Genomic DNA, 14,081 nt, shown 5'->3' with positions numbered 1-14,081 from the left:
CTCTGAAACTTTAAGGTCTTTTGTTGCTGTTGTTACTGCAGCGAAATCTAAGCTACCTGACTGATGCAGGGAAAGGGAGGCTGGTACCAGAGATGGCACCTGGGTTTCTGGCTTGAAATGTCGGTATGGCTGGAAGGGTCAGCCGTTCCCCACAGTGGAAAGAACCTGGATGAGAAGCAAATGGTGGTGGGCACGAGGCAGGCTGGAGCTCAAGGGTTTCGTCTGGAGTGTGTTCAGTTTGAGATGGTGCCAAGAGCCAAGTGGAGGTGGATTTCCCACAGGCAGTTAGATCAAAGTCCGGAGTGCAGATGGGGAGTGGGGAACTGGGGCAGGAGAACAGGAGTGGTCAGCACAGGGAACAAGGAGTGCTCAGCACAGGGATGCTAGGTAGGGCCACGGACCTGGACAGTGGGTCTAGTGAGAGGGTGTGCGCCAAAGAGAAGAGAAGAGGGTAAGACCTGGTCCTGACAGAAGGAGGAATGCAGCATCAGAAGAGGGTCTGGCAAAGAAGGCTGAGGAGGGGAGGCCGGAAACCGGGGACACCCAGGCCAGGTTAGCAACACAGCAGACAGGAAAGCATGCTTCAAGGAGGACATGGTCAAGTATATCAGTTCCTGTTCCCCTCCTCTCTGCGAGTCAAAAATCAGAATGGTCTCTCTCCCCCTGGGAGAACTCTCTCCCCAGTTCTACATGAGGCCCCTCTCTGCCCTCCTGGCTCAGTCTGTTCCCCACCCCCACCCCCCCGAAAACCTGAAAGGCTCTATGGAACCTTGTCCAAGGAATCCAGGTGCTTCAGGGATCCTGCTTGGGGCAGAGCACCGTGCACACTCGGCATTGGGGGGTGGGTGTGGCTGCTGCTCATACCAAGACACTAAGACACAAAGCAGCCAAGGAGACACAGTGCCTTGTGACAGCAGGAGGGGAAAAGACCATTTGGGCACACTGAACAGCGAGAGAATACAAGGACCATTAGCCTCGACTGGAACAAAATAAGGAGCTAATCGTAGGTTGTCATGGTGATGATTTTGTCCAGTTCCACACAGTGTTCAAAACCCATGAGACCAGGGGCACCAAAGGGACTCAGACAAAGACGCAGTCCTCCCTTTGAGGATGCTCGGGTAGTGTTAGAACAAGCCGCTCATTTTAGCACAATTCAAGGGTAAAAAAAAAAATGATTCCATTTACTGTAATTGACTTTCCAGCCAATATTTCTGATCCATAAAATGGGAAGCAGCCATGAGCTCAGTGCTGGGTGGTGGGGAGGTTGTTGGGGAAAGAAGAAGATGCAGTCCTCCCCTCTGGAAGTCAGTGGCCCTCAAAGCGGGGACCCCAGACCAGGAAAACCACAGGGAACTTGCCAGAGATGCAGCTGTTCAGGTCCCACCCAGACGCACTGAGTCAGAAACTCTGGGGCTGGGTCCAGGAATTCTGCATTTTAACAGCCTTCCAGGAGGTTCTGAGGCAGGCTGGAGTCTGAGAACTACGGGGCAAAAGGAAAACCAGTTTGGACAGAAATGGAACCTTTTGACAGAAGTGAGGGTCCCCATGGACCCCCTCCCCAGCCCATGTTGAACGCCGGTTCCGTCTCAGGGCAGCTGGGAGATGTGGTCAAGAAGGGCTGGGGAGCCTGGGCCCGGCCCTCCTCCAGGCCTCTCCTTGTGTGGTGAGAGTGGAGGTGGGAGCTGGGGCAAAGCACTCGGCACCCCGGACAGGCCTCAGAGGCTGGGGCAGAATAGCAATGAGCAGGCTTCCTCATCTTCCTGCCAAATCTCCCTCCTGCCCCAGCCAAAGCCACCGCAGGCCTCTTTCATCTTCTCCAGAATACGGGGACCCCCAAGGAGACCACACCCAAGCAGCCCCACTGAAACGCAGGGAAGACCTCCAGGCTGACGGAAGCCCGCAGCCCTGCAAAGCGGAGGTGCTGACCGGACCTACCTCGCACAGGCAGGCCCCTTGGGCTGAGCACAGGGAACAAAGAGGGCCGTGCCTGTAACTTGTGGGCCCGGCACCTCTTCAGAGTAGAGATCCCGTTCCCACGCACAGGACTCCTTTCTCCTCTCTGGGCACAAGAGCACTGCCACACAAAAGCACCCCCCGGCTGGGATGGCAGACCTGGGTCCTGTCCCAGAGCTGGCTCCGGCGCTCCGTGTGACTGAGCCAGTGACGGCCATCTCCAGCCTCAACCTCTCTCTGGGTCACATGACAGAGCTGGACTCGGTGTTGTCTCAAGTCCCATTTAGCATTCAGGGGCTTGGGATGAGGTTCAAAACCGCCAAACAGATCACCTCAGTAACAGTCCCGAGAAACATCTTTAAACATACCCAGGATGTTGTGAACAAACCCCGCAGTCAGCAAGCCTGCTTTCACTCTGCTGGCCTCACCTGGCTTTTCTACCCTCTTCAGCTGGCTGCCGAGCGCTGGCCCCACTCCGCACCCCCATCCGGCATCTCCCTGCCCCTTGGCTTCCACCCCGAAGGCCACTCTGGGCATTACCATCCCATGTTCTCTCTGGGGTGTTCCAGTGACAGACAAGAGTTGGGGAGCAAACAGTTACCTTCCTGGGAGCCCTTCACCCGCCAGCCTGCCCCCGCCACACACACTGTAGCGTGGACACACCTCAACCCAACAGATCGGTGTTCCCATTCCAATGCACTTGCTTCACTGGATTTAAAAGATTATAGGAAATATACGAAATACATAGAAATATATTTTTCAAATACAGCAAAGCATGACCGTGAATTTATAACTCATGGTTACTAGAGCAAGAAGAGAGTTTTACTTTTTTGTCTTTCAAGTGCACTTCGAGGGCATCGGCCGACCTCTGGCCAGAGTTCCATGTGTGGTGCATGTGCTTAGGGGCAGAAGGGGCAGGAGAGGGGCAAAGAAGGGGTGCAGGGGGAGGCCTGGCCTCCCAGGTCACCCCAGCGCAGACCGGCAACACCATGCCAGTCGCCAATTCTCCGTGACATTCATGTTTGACTCTTGGCTAGGAACGAGCCCCCAGCCTGGCTTACCTGAATGCTGGGGGTGCTCTCTTGTCCAAGATGACACAAGCATCAGTGGCTGCTGTCCTCTGGCCACAATAATGGCTCTCAAACTTGGATATACTTTAGAATCATCTGAAGGCTTTTACCACAGACCTCCCCACCAAATGCTGATTGCATTCGTCTGGGAAGGGCCTGGCTCTCAGCATCTTTAAGTGCTCCTGGGGGTTCTAAGACGCCTCGAAGAGCAAGGAGATCAACTGTTGCCTGGATTTCACAAGCAGGTTTAATACGCAGCCAAGAAGCCTGGCTCGACGGCAATGACAAGGACTCTCCCAAGGACCTGAGGCTCATACGGAGCATGTGGGGAAAACAAAGGCCCTAGCAAACTCTCCCCTGTCTGCTGACAGCAAGATCAGTGCTCCCCCAGAACTTGGCACTGGAAAGATGCCCAGAGGCCACCTCCCCTGAGACCCCCAAGGGGTTCTTCTAACCTCAGCTTGTACAGAAAAGCCCCTGATGACCACTGGACACTCCCAGGCCTCCCCCCTGCCCAGCCCTGCCTCCTTCCACAGCACGGAGCTGGGGCCTCACACCCTTAGAAACACAGATGCCCTTTAGCCTTTCCGTAGCCAAGTGAAGTGCAGGCTTCTGGGGGGTGCACTGAAGGCCACCCCCCCGCTCCTACTTATCTCTCCAGCCTCATTGCAACTTCCTCTGCCAAGTGATATTTCACTGCACAAGGGGGAAGGGTGCAGTGGATGGTCTTGCTCTGCTCCTCCTCTGAGCCACAGTGCAGTGGTCAGCAGCAAGGGCTACGGAACCATCAAATGCATGTCCCAGCTCCTCCCTCCCTGGCTGTGTGACTTAACCAAGTAACGGGCTCGCAACCTGATTTCTGTGAGTCTGAGAAGCAGCAGCTATAAAACGGAAGGGAAAACTCTGCCCAGCCCGTAGGTCGGTGAGGTTTCATGAGCCACCCTGGGCAGCTCCATGGAGGGGAAGATTCAGAAACTGTCCGTAACGAGCTGCTACGGTCCCCGTCTCCCATACTCATGGCTCCCTTCCTCCCTCTATCAGGTCGTCCCCCACCTGGAGCTCTTGCTCTCCTTCCCATGCTTCTCCATCTGCCCTCTGCAGCCTGGTCTGGTTCCCAGCCCCTCCTCGGGTCTTCCAGAAAGCCCTTCCAGATTGTCCCAAACTGCAGTTTCCTGCAGAGAACTCCACAGTTCCCCAGAGCTCTGATCTAATGGAAGACGGAGACCCTAGAGGCACTCCACGCCCTAACACGACAACTTTAATTTACTCTAACATCTTTGTTGAGTACTTAGCAAATGCCACATAACATAACACCCTTAGCCTTTCCCATGATTGGAATTTAATGCAATAATCCTACATGGTAGATATTATTTTTTAATCTTCCATTTTGCAGACAGAATAAATGAAGGGATTAAGTGCCCTTTGCAAGGTCATACAGCAGGTGAGGGGGGCTAGGGGCTCAGTGTCTCATATCCTTTTTCCAAGGCAGTGGATCCCAGGAGTTGAGGGTACAGAGTACCCGAATACGAGTTTCACCTCTGCATATTATTTAACTGCCTCTAAGCAAGGGGCATAACCTCTGTGAGCATCAGTTTCCTCATCTACTAAATAGGGGTGATAATAGACCCCACACCTAAGGAACTGCAGTGGGAAAAAAAAAGCACTAGCACAGTGCTTGGTGCATGGTAAGTCTATATAAATATTGACTATTAATATGATCCATCTCCCCCGCTTAATTAATAGAGAAGGTTCTGAGGCACAGAGAAAGAAAGGGCCATGGAGGTGGCGATCCAGCTAGGCCCTCAGTCTCCTCTTCTTTTCCACCTGCTGGTTGCCTTTTGGCTCTGCTTTGTCCTACAGAGGTAACATCTCAGCTTTGTCCTATAGATCCCCACCCTATGACTCAGAGTAGGAAGATAGGAAGAGGTAGGGGAACCTCTCTTTAGGCAGACCTTGGGAGGGTGTAGACTCCTCTCTCCCCTGGGCACTCAGAGTTAGAGGAAAGCTTGCTTCCAGGAGACCCCTCCATACCCTGCCTCTTGCATGTCCGGCCTGAATGCCCCTTCCTCCTTGAAGCCCTCCCTGATTCCACCACATCCACTCACCCTACCCAGCACAAAGTACTTTCTCCTTCCACTGAATTCCCACAGCATCAGCTCCACCTCTGCCACTGGCATGACCTCTCTGAAGTAGCCAGGGCTAGCAGGGTGCAAACCTCTGTCTCTACAGACCCCTGCCTGTGGCCTTGCCCTATTCTACCCAGGCCAGACACTAAGATTCCAACTTGTCATATGAGTGAGCAAATGAGTGGGTGAGTGAATGAATGAGAGTGACTGAGAGTGCATGAATGGGTAAGTGACTGACTGAGTGAGTGAATGAGTGCGTAAGTGGATGAGTGACTGAGTGAATAAGTAAATGAGTGAATGGGTGAGTGAATGAATGAATGCGCGAGTGAATGAATGAATGCGTGAGTGAATGAATAAATGGGTGAATGAATGAATGAGTGAGCGAATGAATGAATGAGTGCGTGAGTGAATGAGTGAAAGAATGAGTATGTCAGTAGATGAGTGAATTTGTTCCATAGGCCTGGGGTCCCTCACCCAAATCCAGGTCTGAGGGGGACCTGTGGTCAGCCTTGACTCACAGGGCCCCTGGGACCCTCAGCCAGACCCTCTTGATAGCCCACCCCCACCCACCCTAATTCAGGGTTCCAGACACAGGGAGGTACCCTTTCCCCTCCCCACCTCTTACTGCTGGGGTTCCCTCAGCCTAGATTGTTCTCCCTGCTTGTCCATCCTTCAGCTCTCATCTGCCAGCAAGTGCCTGCTTATCCCTAAGCTTCGCTCAGGGGTTTCAGCCTAGCTTCTCATTGGAATGGCCTGAGGAGACTTCAAAGATCCTGACTATAAGGGACCTCGGTGCTGATTTAATGGGTTTGGATTGTGGCTTCAGCACATTTTTCTAAAAGCTCCTGGTGATTCTAATGCGCAGCCAGGTTTGAGAACCAAGGATCTGGTTTAAATACTACCTTTTCCGTGAATCCTTGCCCACCTTCCCCAAAGAGAAGTCCTTTCTTCCTCTTCTGAGCATTACTTGGTGGCGAGGACCCCCTCCCACCTCGCACTGTCCTGCCCCCTCCTGGGAGGTTGTCCAACCTTACATCCATCCCGCTCATGCCTCTGAGAGGACACCCCTATGGCCAGGCCCTTGTGTCCTCTCCCAACCCAGGCTCCCCAAACTGCTGTGCAATTAACCCACACGCAGCTCCCCAGGTCTGGTCCCCATCCCACCTCTACTCTTCCTTTCTGGATGCTTCTCACTACACAACCCCAAGTGTATCTGAGACCTGTGATGAAGGAGCCACGGCCCTGGGCTGGGAGGCAGGACACCTCAACCTGCCACTCACTCCAACCCCTGTGTGGTCTAACGAGTCACTGCTACCCAGGCTCCCCTCTTCCCATCCCCTCGACTAGAGGTTTGGACCAGGTACCCTTTTGGTGTCCTGCCACTGTGTGCTCATCTGGGGCCCCTGCTTCAACTTCCCTGGGTGGTGGGACCTAGAATCCACTTTCGGCCTCGGTTAGCACCGAGCCAAAGCTCGGCCCGGAGGGAGAGGCCAGCATGACCAGGAGCTTCATTACCAGTTAATGCTCACTGACTGTACGGGGAGCGCAGCCCGCAGGGACCGTTACATTTAACTGGGCTGCCGATTAATCAAGTATTTAAACAGATGGTGCTCAGAAGAGCTCCTCAGAAACGGGGAGGATCCAGAGGGAAAAGTCGAGCCCTCTAGTCAGGGAAGGGAGCCCCACCCTCCAGCAACTCAGGCACAGGTGAGGTTGGCAAGGCCACCAGGGAGGCCCCGGCCCCAACTCTGCAAGCTCCCCCACACCCCACTCTGTGGGCCTGAGCAGCCCATCTGCCCAGCGGGGAGTCTGCAGGAGAGGCCTTACACAGACCTCTGGTTCTTAGCCAGGGTCCCTGCCATGTCCTTGGGACACTTGGAAAAGGTGCGGAGGATTTGAGGTCATCAATGGGATTGGGGGTGTTCTGGGCATCTAATGGGGAGAGCTATGATTGCTAAGTGTGCTGCCGTGCATGGCCCCATCCAGCTCCAGGAAGCAGTATCCTCCCCTCTCCGCGTGCTAACAGCAGCCCCAGGAGAACATTGCACCCAGCAGGCTTAGGAATGGGGTTCCTGCTGCAGCCTTGTTCTCTGGCTTCTGGTGGAGTGAGCACAGGAAGAGGGAAATTACCCTGCAGTGCCTGCCCTGGGTTAACCAGGTGCTCTCCAACTCGGCCACTGGTGACAGCTGTGTCCCTGTTGCCACCAGGCCCAGGCTGCTTGCTAACAAGCTCTCTAATAGCCACTCCCCAGCCCAGACACCAGCCCGCTCCCAGCCCCCAGGGGATCAGAGGCGGCCACGTCCAGCCGCCCAGAACAGCCTCCTCCAGAATGAGGCATCCGGGGTAGGATGTCCCCAAGGAGAGCAACCCCAAGGTCACTGCCCAGAGCAGATCCAGGACTCCATCACCCTGCAGCGTTTTCAGAAGGACCCAGGTACCTGTACCCTCCACCACTCTCTACAAAACGGCCAGAGGCCCGGACGCCAGTTTCGAAAGCCTGGCCAGGCTGTGCTGGGAACTCGCTGACCTCCTCAGCACCCCACTCACCTGGGGAGGAGTCGTTCAAGCCCATCAGGTCATTCGCCCTCTGGATCTTCTCCAGGCACATGGCTTGCTCCTTCTTGAAGATGCAGTCAGAGTGCATGGCGGTGGCCTGCGAGGGACACATGGGACACATGGGATGGATGGGAGAAGCAGGCAGGAGGTTCACAGACAAACCCTGCTACCTAAGCCCTGGAGCGATGTGGGGTGTGGGGGTGGGGCAGAAGCAGAGAGAGGATAGTGCCAGAGAGATTTCGGGGCCAGCAGAGGCCCCAAATATCATGAGGGCTCTTCTGCTTCACCAATTCAACGTGTGGCCATCGGTGGCTTCCAGCCTTCCTTGGGTCTCAGTTTCCATGCGTTATAATAATATTAGCAAACACACATGCAGCACGGTCCTGTGCATGTGCATTATTCTGTCTTATACACACACACACACACACACACGCATATATATATACATACATATAGCTCAGGAGCTCTACAAAGTAGGTGCTTTTCATCATTCTCCATTCAACAGATGCGAATCCTAAGCACAGAGACGTTAGGTAACTTTCTCAAGATCACTTAGCTTAGCAGACTGTACAGCGAGGACCAGAACCTAGGCAGTCTGGCTCCAGAGACCAGGGGACTAGCACTGTACTTCAGGAGAGCAAGCAGGGATGGGAGAGAGAAGGGGCAAAGGGAGCTCATCCTCTCTCCCCTTTGGGGGCTCAGGAGGCATGCACCCCCAGGGGCTGTGGGCAGAGGAGCACTGGTTGAATTCAGCGGGACCTACGAGCTGCTCTCATTCCCTCCTGCCCCCATTTTACAAAAGCGGAAACCAAGACTCAGAAAATCACATGTTCCTGCCCAAGGTCACACGGCTGGTTAGTGGTGGGCACTGGATTTAAGCGTAGGACCAAGTAACTTCAAAGTCCACTAGAGCTGTGTTCTCGTGCTGGGGCAGGGACAATTCCTCGAGGGGACGTCTGTAAGCATGCCTGGAGGGGACAGTCTTGGGCCCTTACCATAGGCAGCAGGAGGAAAGCAGCCAGGGAGGCCTGCAAGATGCTGGCCATGATGCTTCTCAGTCCGGACGGAGACTCAGGCCAGCTCTGCCTGCCTCCCGCTCAGAGCAGCTGCTCGCCAGCCCCACGGTGTCTATGGGCTGGAGAGAAAGGAAGGCATGAGTCCTGTGGGTCCCCTGGCAGGGACAGGTCTTCCTCCTGACACCCCCCCTTATCTATAGCAAGGCTCTCAGCCTATCAGGGTAAGCCCCTCCCTGCCTTCGTCTACACGTTCCTTACTCCTCTAGCAAACAAATATCCACTGAACACCTACGTAGCGCTAGGCACTGGGGATACAATGCAGGGCACAGGGGCTCAGGCCCCCATCAGGCCACCAGAAGGGTCTGCATGGCTTTCTTCTCTGTAGCAGACAACTGTCTCCCCCAGCTCCCTCCACTGTGACAGAGTTTTTGCCAGCATGCCCACCTAGAGAGGACATTACTCGTTCCTTCCCGCTCGCAGGTGCGGGCTTGTGACACAGGCCCCACCTACGGAATACGGGTGGGAAGGACAGGTGCCACCTGCAGATCCCCTGTCCATGAGGCAGCACCCGTTCTCCACTTCTGCTCTTTCGCCCTGCCTGAATGCCAGAGCCAACCCCTGGGCCGTGGGAAGCCCCACACTGAGAGGAATGGGATCACCGCGAGCGCCCCACCAGCCTGGGAGACCTCCCTAGCTCCCGACTGCTACGTGAGAAAGAACTGCTCCTTGACTGCCGTGCCCACCACAGAGCATCGCTTCATTCCAGCTGCCGGGCCAGGGCTGCTTAGACGTAACCTCCTTTCACCCTTCCTCGGCCCACTGGGCCTCCAGGAGAAAGCAGTGGTTGCTGAAGAGCATGCTCCAAGGAGAGCAGGTCCCTGAGGACAGGGGCTGCCGGTGGGGACCCGACAGGGGACCGGAGTCCAGCGGGGAGGGTGTGGGGGCCCTGGCACATTCCTAAGGGGGAGAGTCTGGTCTGCTTCTAAAATTGATTGTTAGTACACATTCCCTTCACCCCAGCAATTCTGCATCTGAGTATTTACCGAGAAATACTTGCACTTGTCCGAGAAAAAAGCACGTGCAATGGCAGTCACTGCAGCATCACTTAAAATAGCATCCACAGCAGAAAAGGAAGCAACCCAGCATCCATCAAGCAGGCCCTGTTAACAGGCCCCAGCAGCCATGCAAGGGAACACCACACAGTAATTTAAAAATTATTATTCGCATTCCTATTAAATTATTATTAAAAGGATTCAGTCGGCCGGTGTCAGAGCCCCCACCACAGGTGCCTGGGCTCAGAGACCCATGGTGGGGGGTGCACCCCAGCCATTAGTCTCCACATACCCCACCCCCCTGGGCAGAGCTGCCGTGATCCTCATTCCTTTTGTGTCCCTGGCTTTTTGCCACCCGTGTGTCCTCCCTCCCTCTCCCCTAGCTTCTCTAACTTCACTTTGGTGACCAGCAAGTACCCAAAAAGGAGAAAGAAAACGAGCCGCAGGATAGCTCCACCAAAGGGGGACCCTGTCTTACCCACCTGTTGCTCTACTCCTCAGGGCCCACTCAGAGATGTTGAGGAAGTCCTTGGGTGTCCCCAAGAAATGCTCTGAGAAGCCCAGGGGTCCCTGAGGATCCTGATGCAGGCTTTCCCCTGCGGGTCAGGAAGGATGGGCAGGCTGGGGGAGCTCTGGCCCCAGCATCCCGGCACCCCGAGGCACCAGCTGTGCCAGACTCTCAGGCCTGGGTTTCTATACAGGACCCTCCACAACTCTACTGGTCACGGGCTGCTTCTGGCATGACCAGGCACTGCTGGTCCCCAGGGGGCTTGGTCAACCCCACTCTCCCTGAGGAGCCTAAAGCCCTGTGGGCTGAGGCCAGAGCTGACCCTCTGACGCACCTGGCTGGGGCAGAGGAATGCCTGGCCCCCTGCCCACAGCAGAACCTGCAGGCTGCCTCTCTTGGCCAACAGAGGGCTTGGAGAAGCCACTGCAAGGCATCGAAAGCCTGAGATCCGCAGCTGACTCCTCCGCACCTGGGACACTATCAGGCCAAAGGCCGGTGAGATGTGAAGTCAGGTGGGCCCCCACCCACGACCATGCCGGGTAGCTCTGGAACCTCCATCAGCCCATCTGGCAGGGCCACCAGCAGCCTCAGCCCGCAGGCGACACCTGGGCTCCGGACCCCGCACCCAGCCACAGTCTAGACCCTTGACTTGTGTGGGTCTCAGCTGTCTTAGCCAGGAGGAAGGTGACTCCTCCTCTCAGCTCCCTCCCGGCCAGCAGGGCCCAAACAAGAGCCAGAGAAGGAAAATGGGTACACAGCCTGTGTCACCAAGTGGACACAGTGCTCCTTCCTCAGGGGCCACCTCTCTTGTGCTCCCAGCAAGGTGCCACCAGAAATAGGGCCAGCAGCTGTCTCTGTCCCTTGGGGGAGACCTCTGCCCTGGGGCACAGAGCAAGGCTCCTGGAGAGAACACGTGGCAAGAACACGCAGCCATGAAATCAGGGCTCCCTGCTCTCAGCAGCACCCTGAGATGGCAATGGCACCACCTGCCTCCTTCAGGATGGGGACCCCGCGAATGGAGACTTGCCGCCCCCTCTCTGGCCTCTCTTAGCCCACACTCAGCCCGGACCACCCATCAGAACCACTGAGGAGCGTTTAAAGATACCCCCGCCCAACTGAACCACTGCCTCTGGGGTGGGGGTCCGGGTATCAATGCTGGTTTTGGCTCTCCTGGAAACTCTCACGGAGAGTGGGATTTTAAAGCCCCCGTTCTGACCTTTATTAGAACTCAAGAGAGCTGGCCCGGGAGAGCAAGCGGCTTCCACGCCTCTGGTTGCTCTAGGGACAAGTGGGGGCACCAAGCAGGCAGAGAACGAATCTGTGTTTGAGAGCTGGCTGATTTCTGATTATCTCCTCTCTCTCTCTTTCTCTCTCTCTCTCTCTCACACACACACACACACACAAATACACAAATACATAGAAACAGGTCCACAGAGAAGAGCACAAACATGCGTCAACCCCACAGAGTCAAAGAGAGACATTTATCCCCAGGGGGCATCAGTGCCCTGCCAGGCATGGAACACACAAAGGTAGAGACCCCTTCAGGGACCGACAGACAACTCTGCACACACTCACACACACGGCCCTTCACGGAAGCACAGATGCACACGCAAAACACAGAATAAAGACACAGATACAGATGCAATCAGACAGCGGTGCCGGGATTCACCTGTGTTTGTCCATCCCCGATCTATGTAGTAACACACACCCGAAGCTGCAAAGGCATTCAGACACACAGAGGCAATGAGATACGTCTGGACTCAGGCCCAGGCGCACACACACACATACGCACATACCCACGCGAGCACGCACACGCTCACGCACTCGCACGGGGACGCCAGACTCGCGGGATGCCCCTGCCTGCTCCCAGCAGGCCCGCTGCTCTGATGAAAAACAGGCCGAAACAGAGGCCCCCGCCCGACCATCCCCCAGCTCTGCTTTGTCACTAGGCTGCTTGGGCCATGAGGGGAAGCAGCCCAGTGACGCAGGGTGGAGGGGCTGGGGTAGGCTCAGCTCAGGGTCTCATCTGGAGCTAGACCCGGGCTCCCCATGCCTACTGTTGCCCTCTTTTTTTTTTTTTAATTAAGATACAATTGACATATAACGTTATCTTAGTTCCAGGCACACAATGTAAGGATTTGGCATTTGTATATATTATCACCATAATTAGCCAAGTCAACATCGTCCCCACACGGTAACATGATTATCAACATAAGAACTCTTAAGATCTAGTCCCTTAGCCCACTCTTGCCTCTCATTTGCTCTCCCCACCACTCCCCGGCCCACTGGACTCACCCGCGAGAGAGAGCGCGGGAGCTCTGGGGCCTTGATTTTTCCACGCCCCCACCTTAGCTGGGGACCTCAGGGGTCACCTTCTCTAGCTTCCCCAAGACGATAGTCTCCTCAGCCCCTTCTGGCACTTCTGCACCCCCCGCTGTCCATGCTCTGACACCTCCCGGCCCCATCCTAGTTGGACAGCGCCCAGAGTTTATGGCTGGAGGCCACCTACCCTCGAACCTGCTCCCCTTGTGAACAACAGGCATGTGCCCTGAATGCGTCCCCTGGGCCTGCCGCCTGCAGCCCAGTCAGTGGCTCCTCCTCCCCCTTGTCCTGACTGCCTTCCTCCTCAGCACTCCCCCAAAACGGCCAATGACCCTCGCACAGGACAAGGCTAGGCATGGCCACTGCAGCCTGTGGTTGGGCTCTCGCCTGCCTGAGGGTGAACACCTGGCCCTTTCAGCCCAGTCACACAGCTGGCACAGGACGACCTGGTCACCAATATTCTTAAGCTCACTGTCTTGGGTCGGGGCTCTGCTGGGGCAACTGGCTTTTACAACTGATCTGAGAACAATTAAACTCGACTCCCCGGCATTTATGGTGATGGGCGTAGAGACCATTCTGCTAGAGTTTTAAGCCTTAGCCCTTCAGACAAGCCAGTTTTTCCTGTGCCTCAATTTGACCGTCTGTAAAATGGAAATAACAGGAATGCCTATGTTGTGGAAGTAAACTACGGAGCACACAGCACAGCCTGGTTCCCAGTAGGGCATTCTGGGGATTAACTGTTCTGAATTTCTTACTACTGTGTTCAGGTTTTTGTACCTCTTGCTGTCATCTCCATCCCCATAGCCCTGTATCCCTTTCAAAATGGCAGCAGCAGGACCGCTGCGCCTTTATTTGCTCATGACTAACATTTATTAGACACTCAGTATGTGCCAGGCACTCTTTTAAGCAACCAATTTGCATTAACTCCTTTCACCTGCCCAAAACCTTGAAGCAGTTACTAGCATTATCCTCATTCTATAGCTAAGGTAACTAAGGCACAGAGAGCCCAAGTAACTTCTCCAAGGTCACACAGCAAATATGTGGTAGAGCTGGGAAGGGAACCCAAGCAGGCTGGCTCCAAAGCTTATACCCTCCATCCTTACACTCCTGCCATTCTCTGTCTCTCATAAAAGGAAGATCAGCTCAGAACTCATTGTATGTTATTAGTGATCCTTCTCACACCTTTGGGGATTGGTCAGACCTTCTGGTACCCCCTGCGCATACTTCTACATCTGAAATATCTTCCTTGGAAAGAGTTCATTATAGACACACCATTTCAAACCTGAGGCAGACTTTCAAGGCCATCTTCCATTATTTTTTTTTTTTTTTAAAGATTTTTATTTATTTGACAGACAGAGATCACAAGTAGAGAGGCAGGCAGAGAGAGGGGGAAGCAGGCTCCCCGCCGAGCAGAGAGCCCGATGCGGGGCTCGATCCCAGGACCCCGGGACCATGACCCGAGCCGAAAGCAGAGGCC

General features: G+C 55.0%; 1 protein-coding gene across 1 annotated transcript in view; it reads right to left on the bottom strand.

The window, feature by feature from the left end:
• Window positions 1-8,752, bottom strand: part of ADCYAP1R1 (ADCYAP receptor type I) — a gene marked incomplete at its 5' end in the record, with an annotated part of 43,423 nt that extends 34,671 nt beyond the window's left edge. Inside the window, 2 exons of the mRNA XM_080818784.1 lie at window positions 7,698-7,803; window positions 8,702-8,752. Coding sequence (XP_080674910.1) covers window positions 7,698-7,803; window positions 8,702-8,752 — 157 coding nt within the window. The remainder of the gene's footprint in view (window positions 1-7,697; window positions 7,804-8,701) is intronic.
• Window positions 8,753-14,081: the final 5,329 nt, after the last annotated feature.

The sequence above is a fragment of the Martes martes genome (assembly GCF_963455335.1).
Source record: "Martes martes genome assembly, chromosome: 11".
In the NCBI taxonomy this organism is placed as follows: Eukaryota; Metazoa; Chordata; class Mammalia; order Carnivora; family Mustelidae; genus Martes; species Martes martes.
This window is presented reverse-complemented; position numbering and strand designations above follow the sequence as displayed.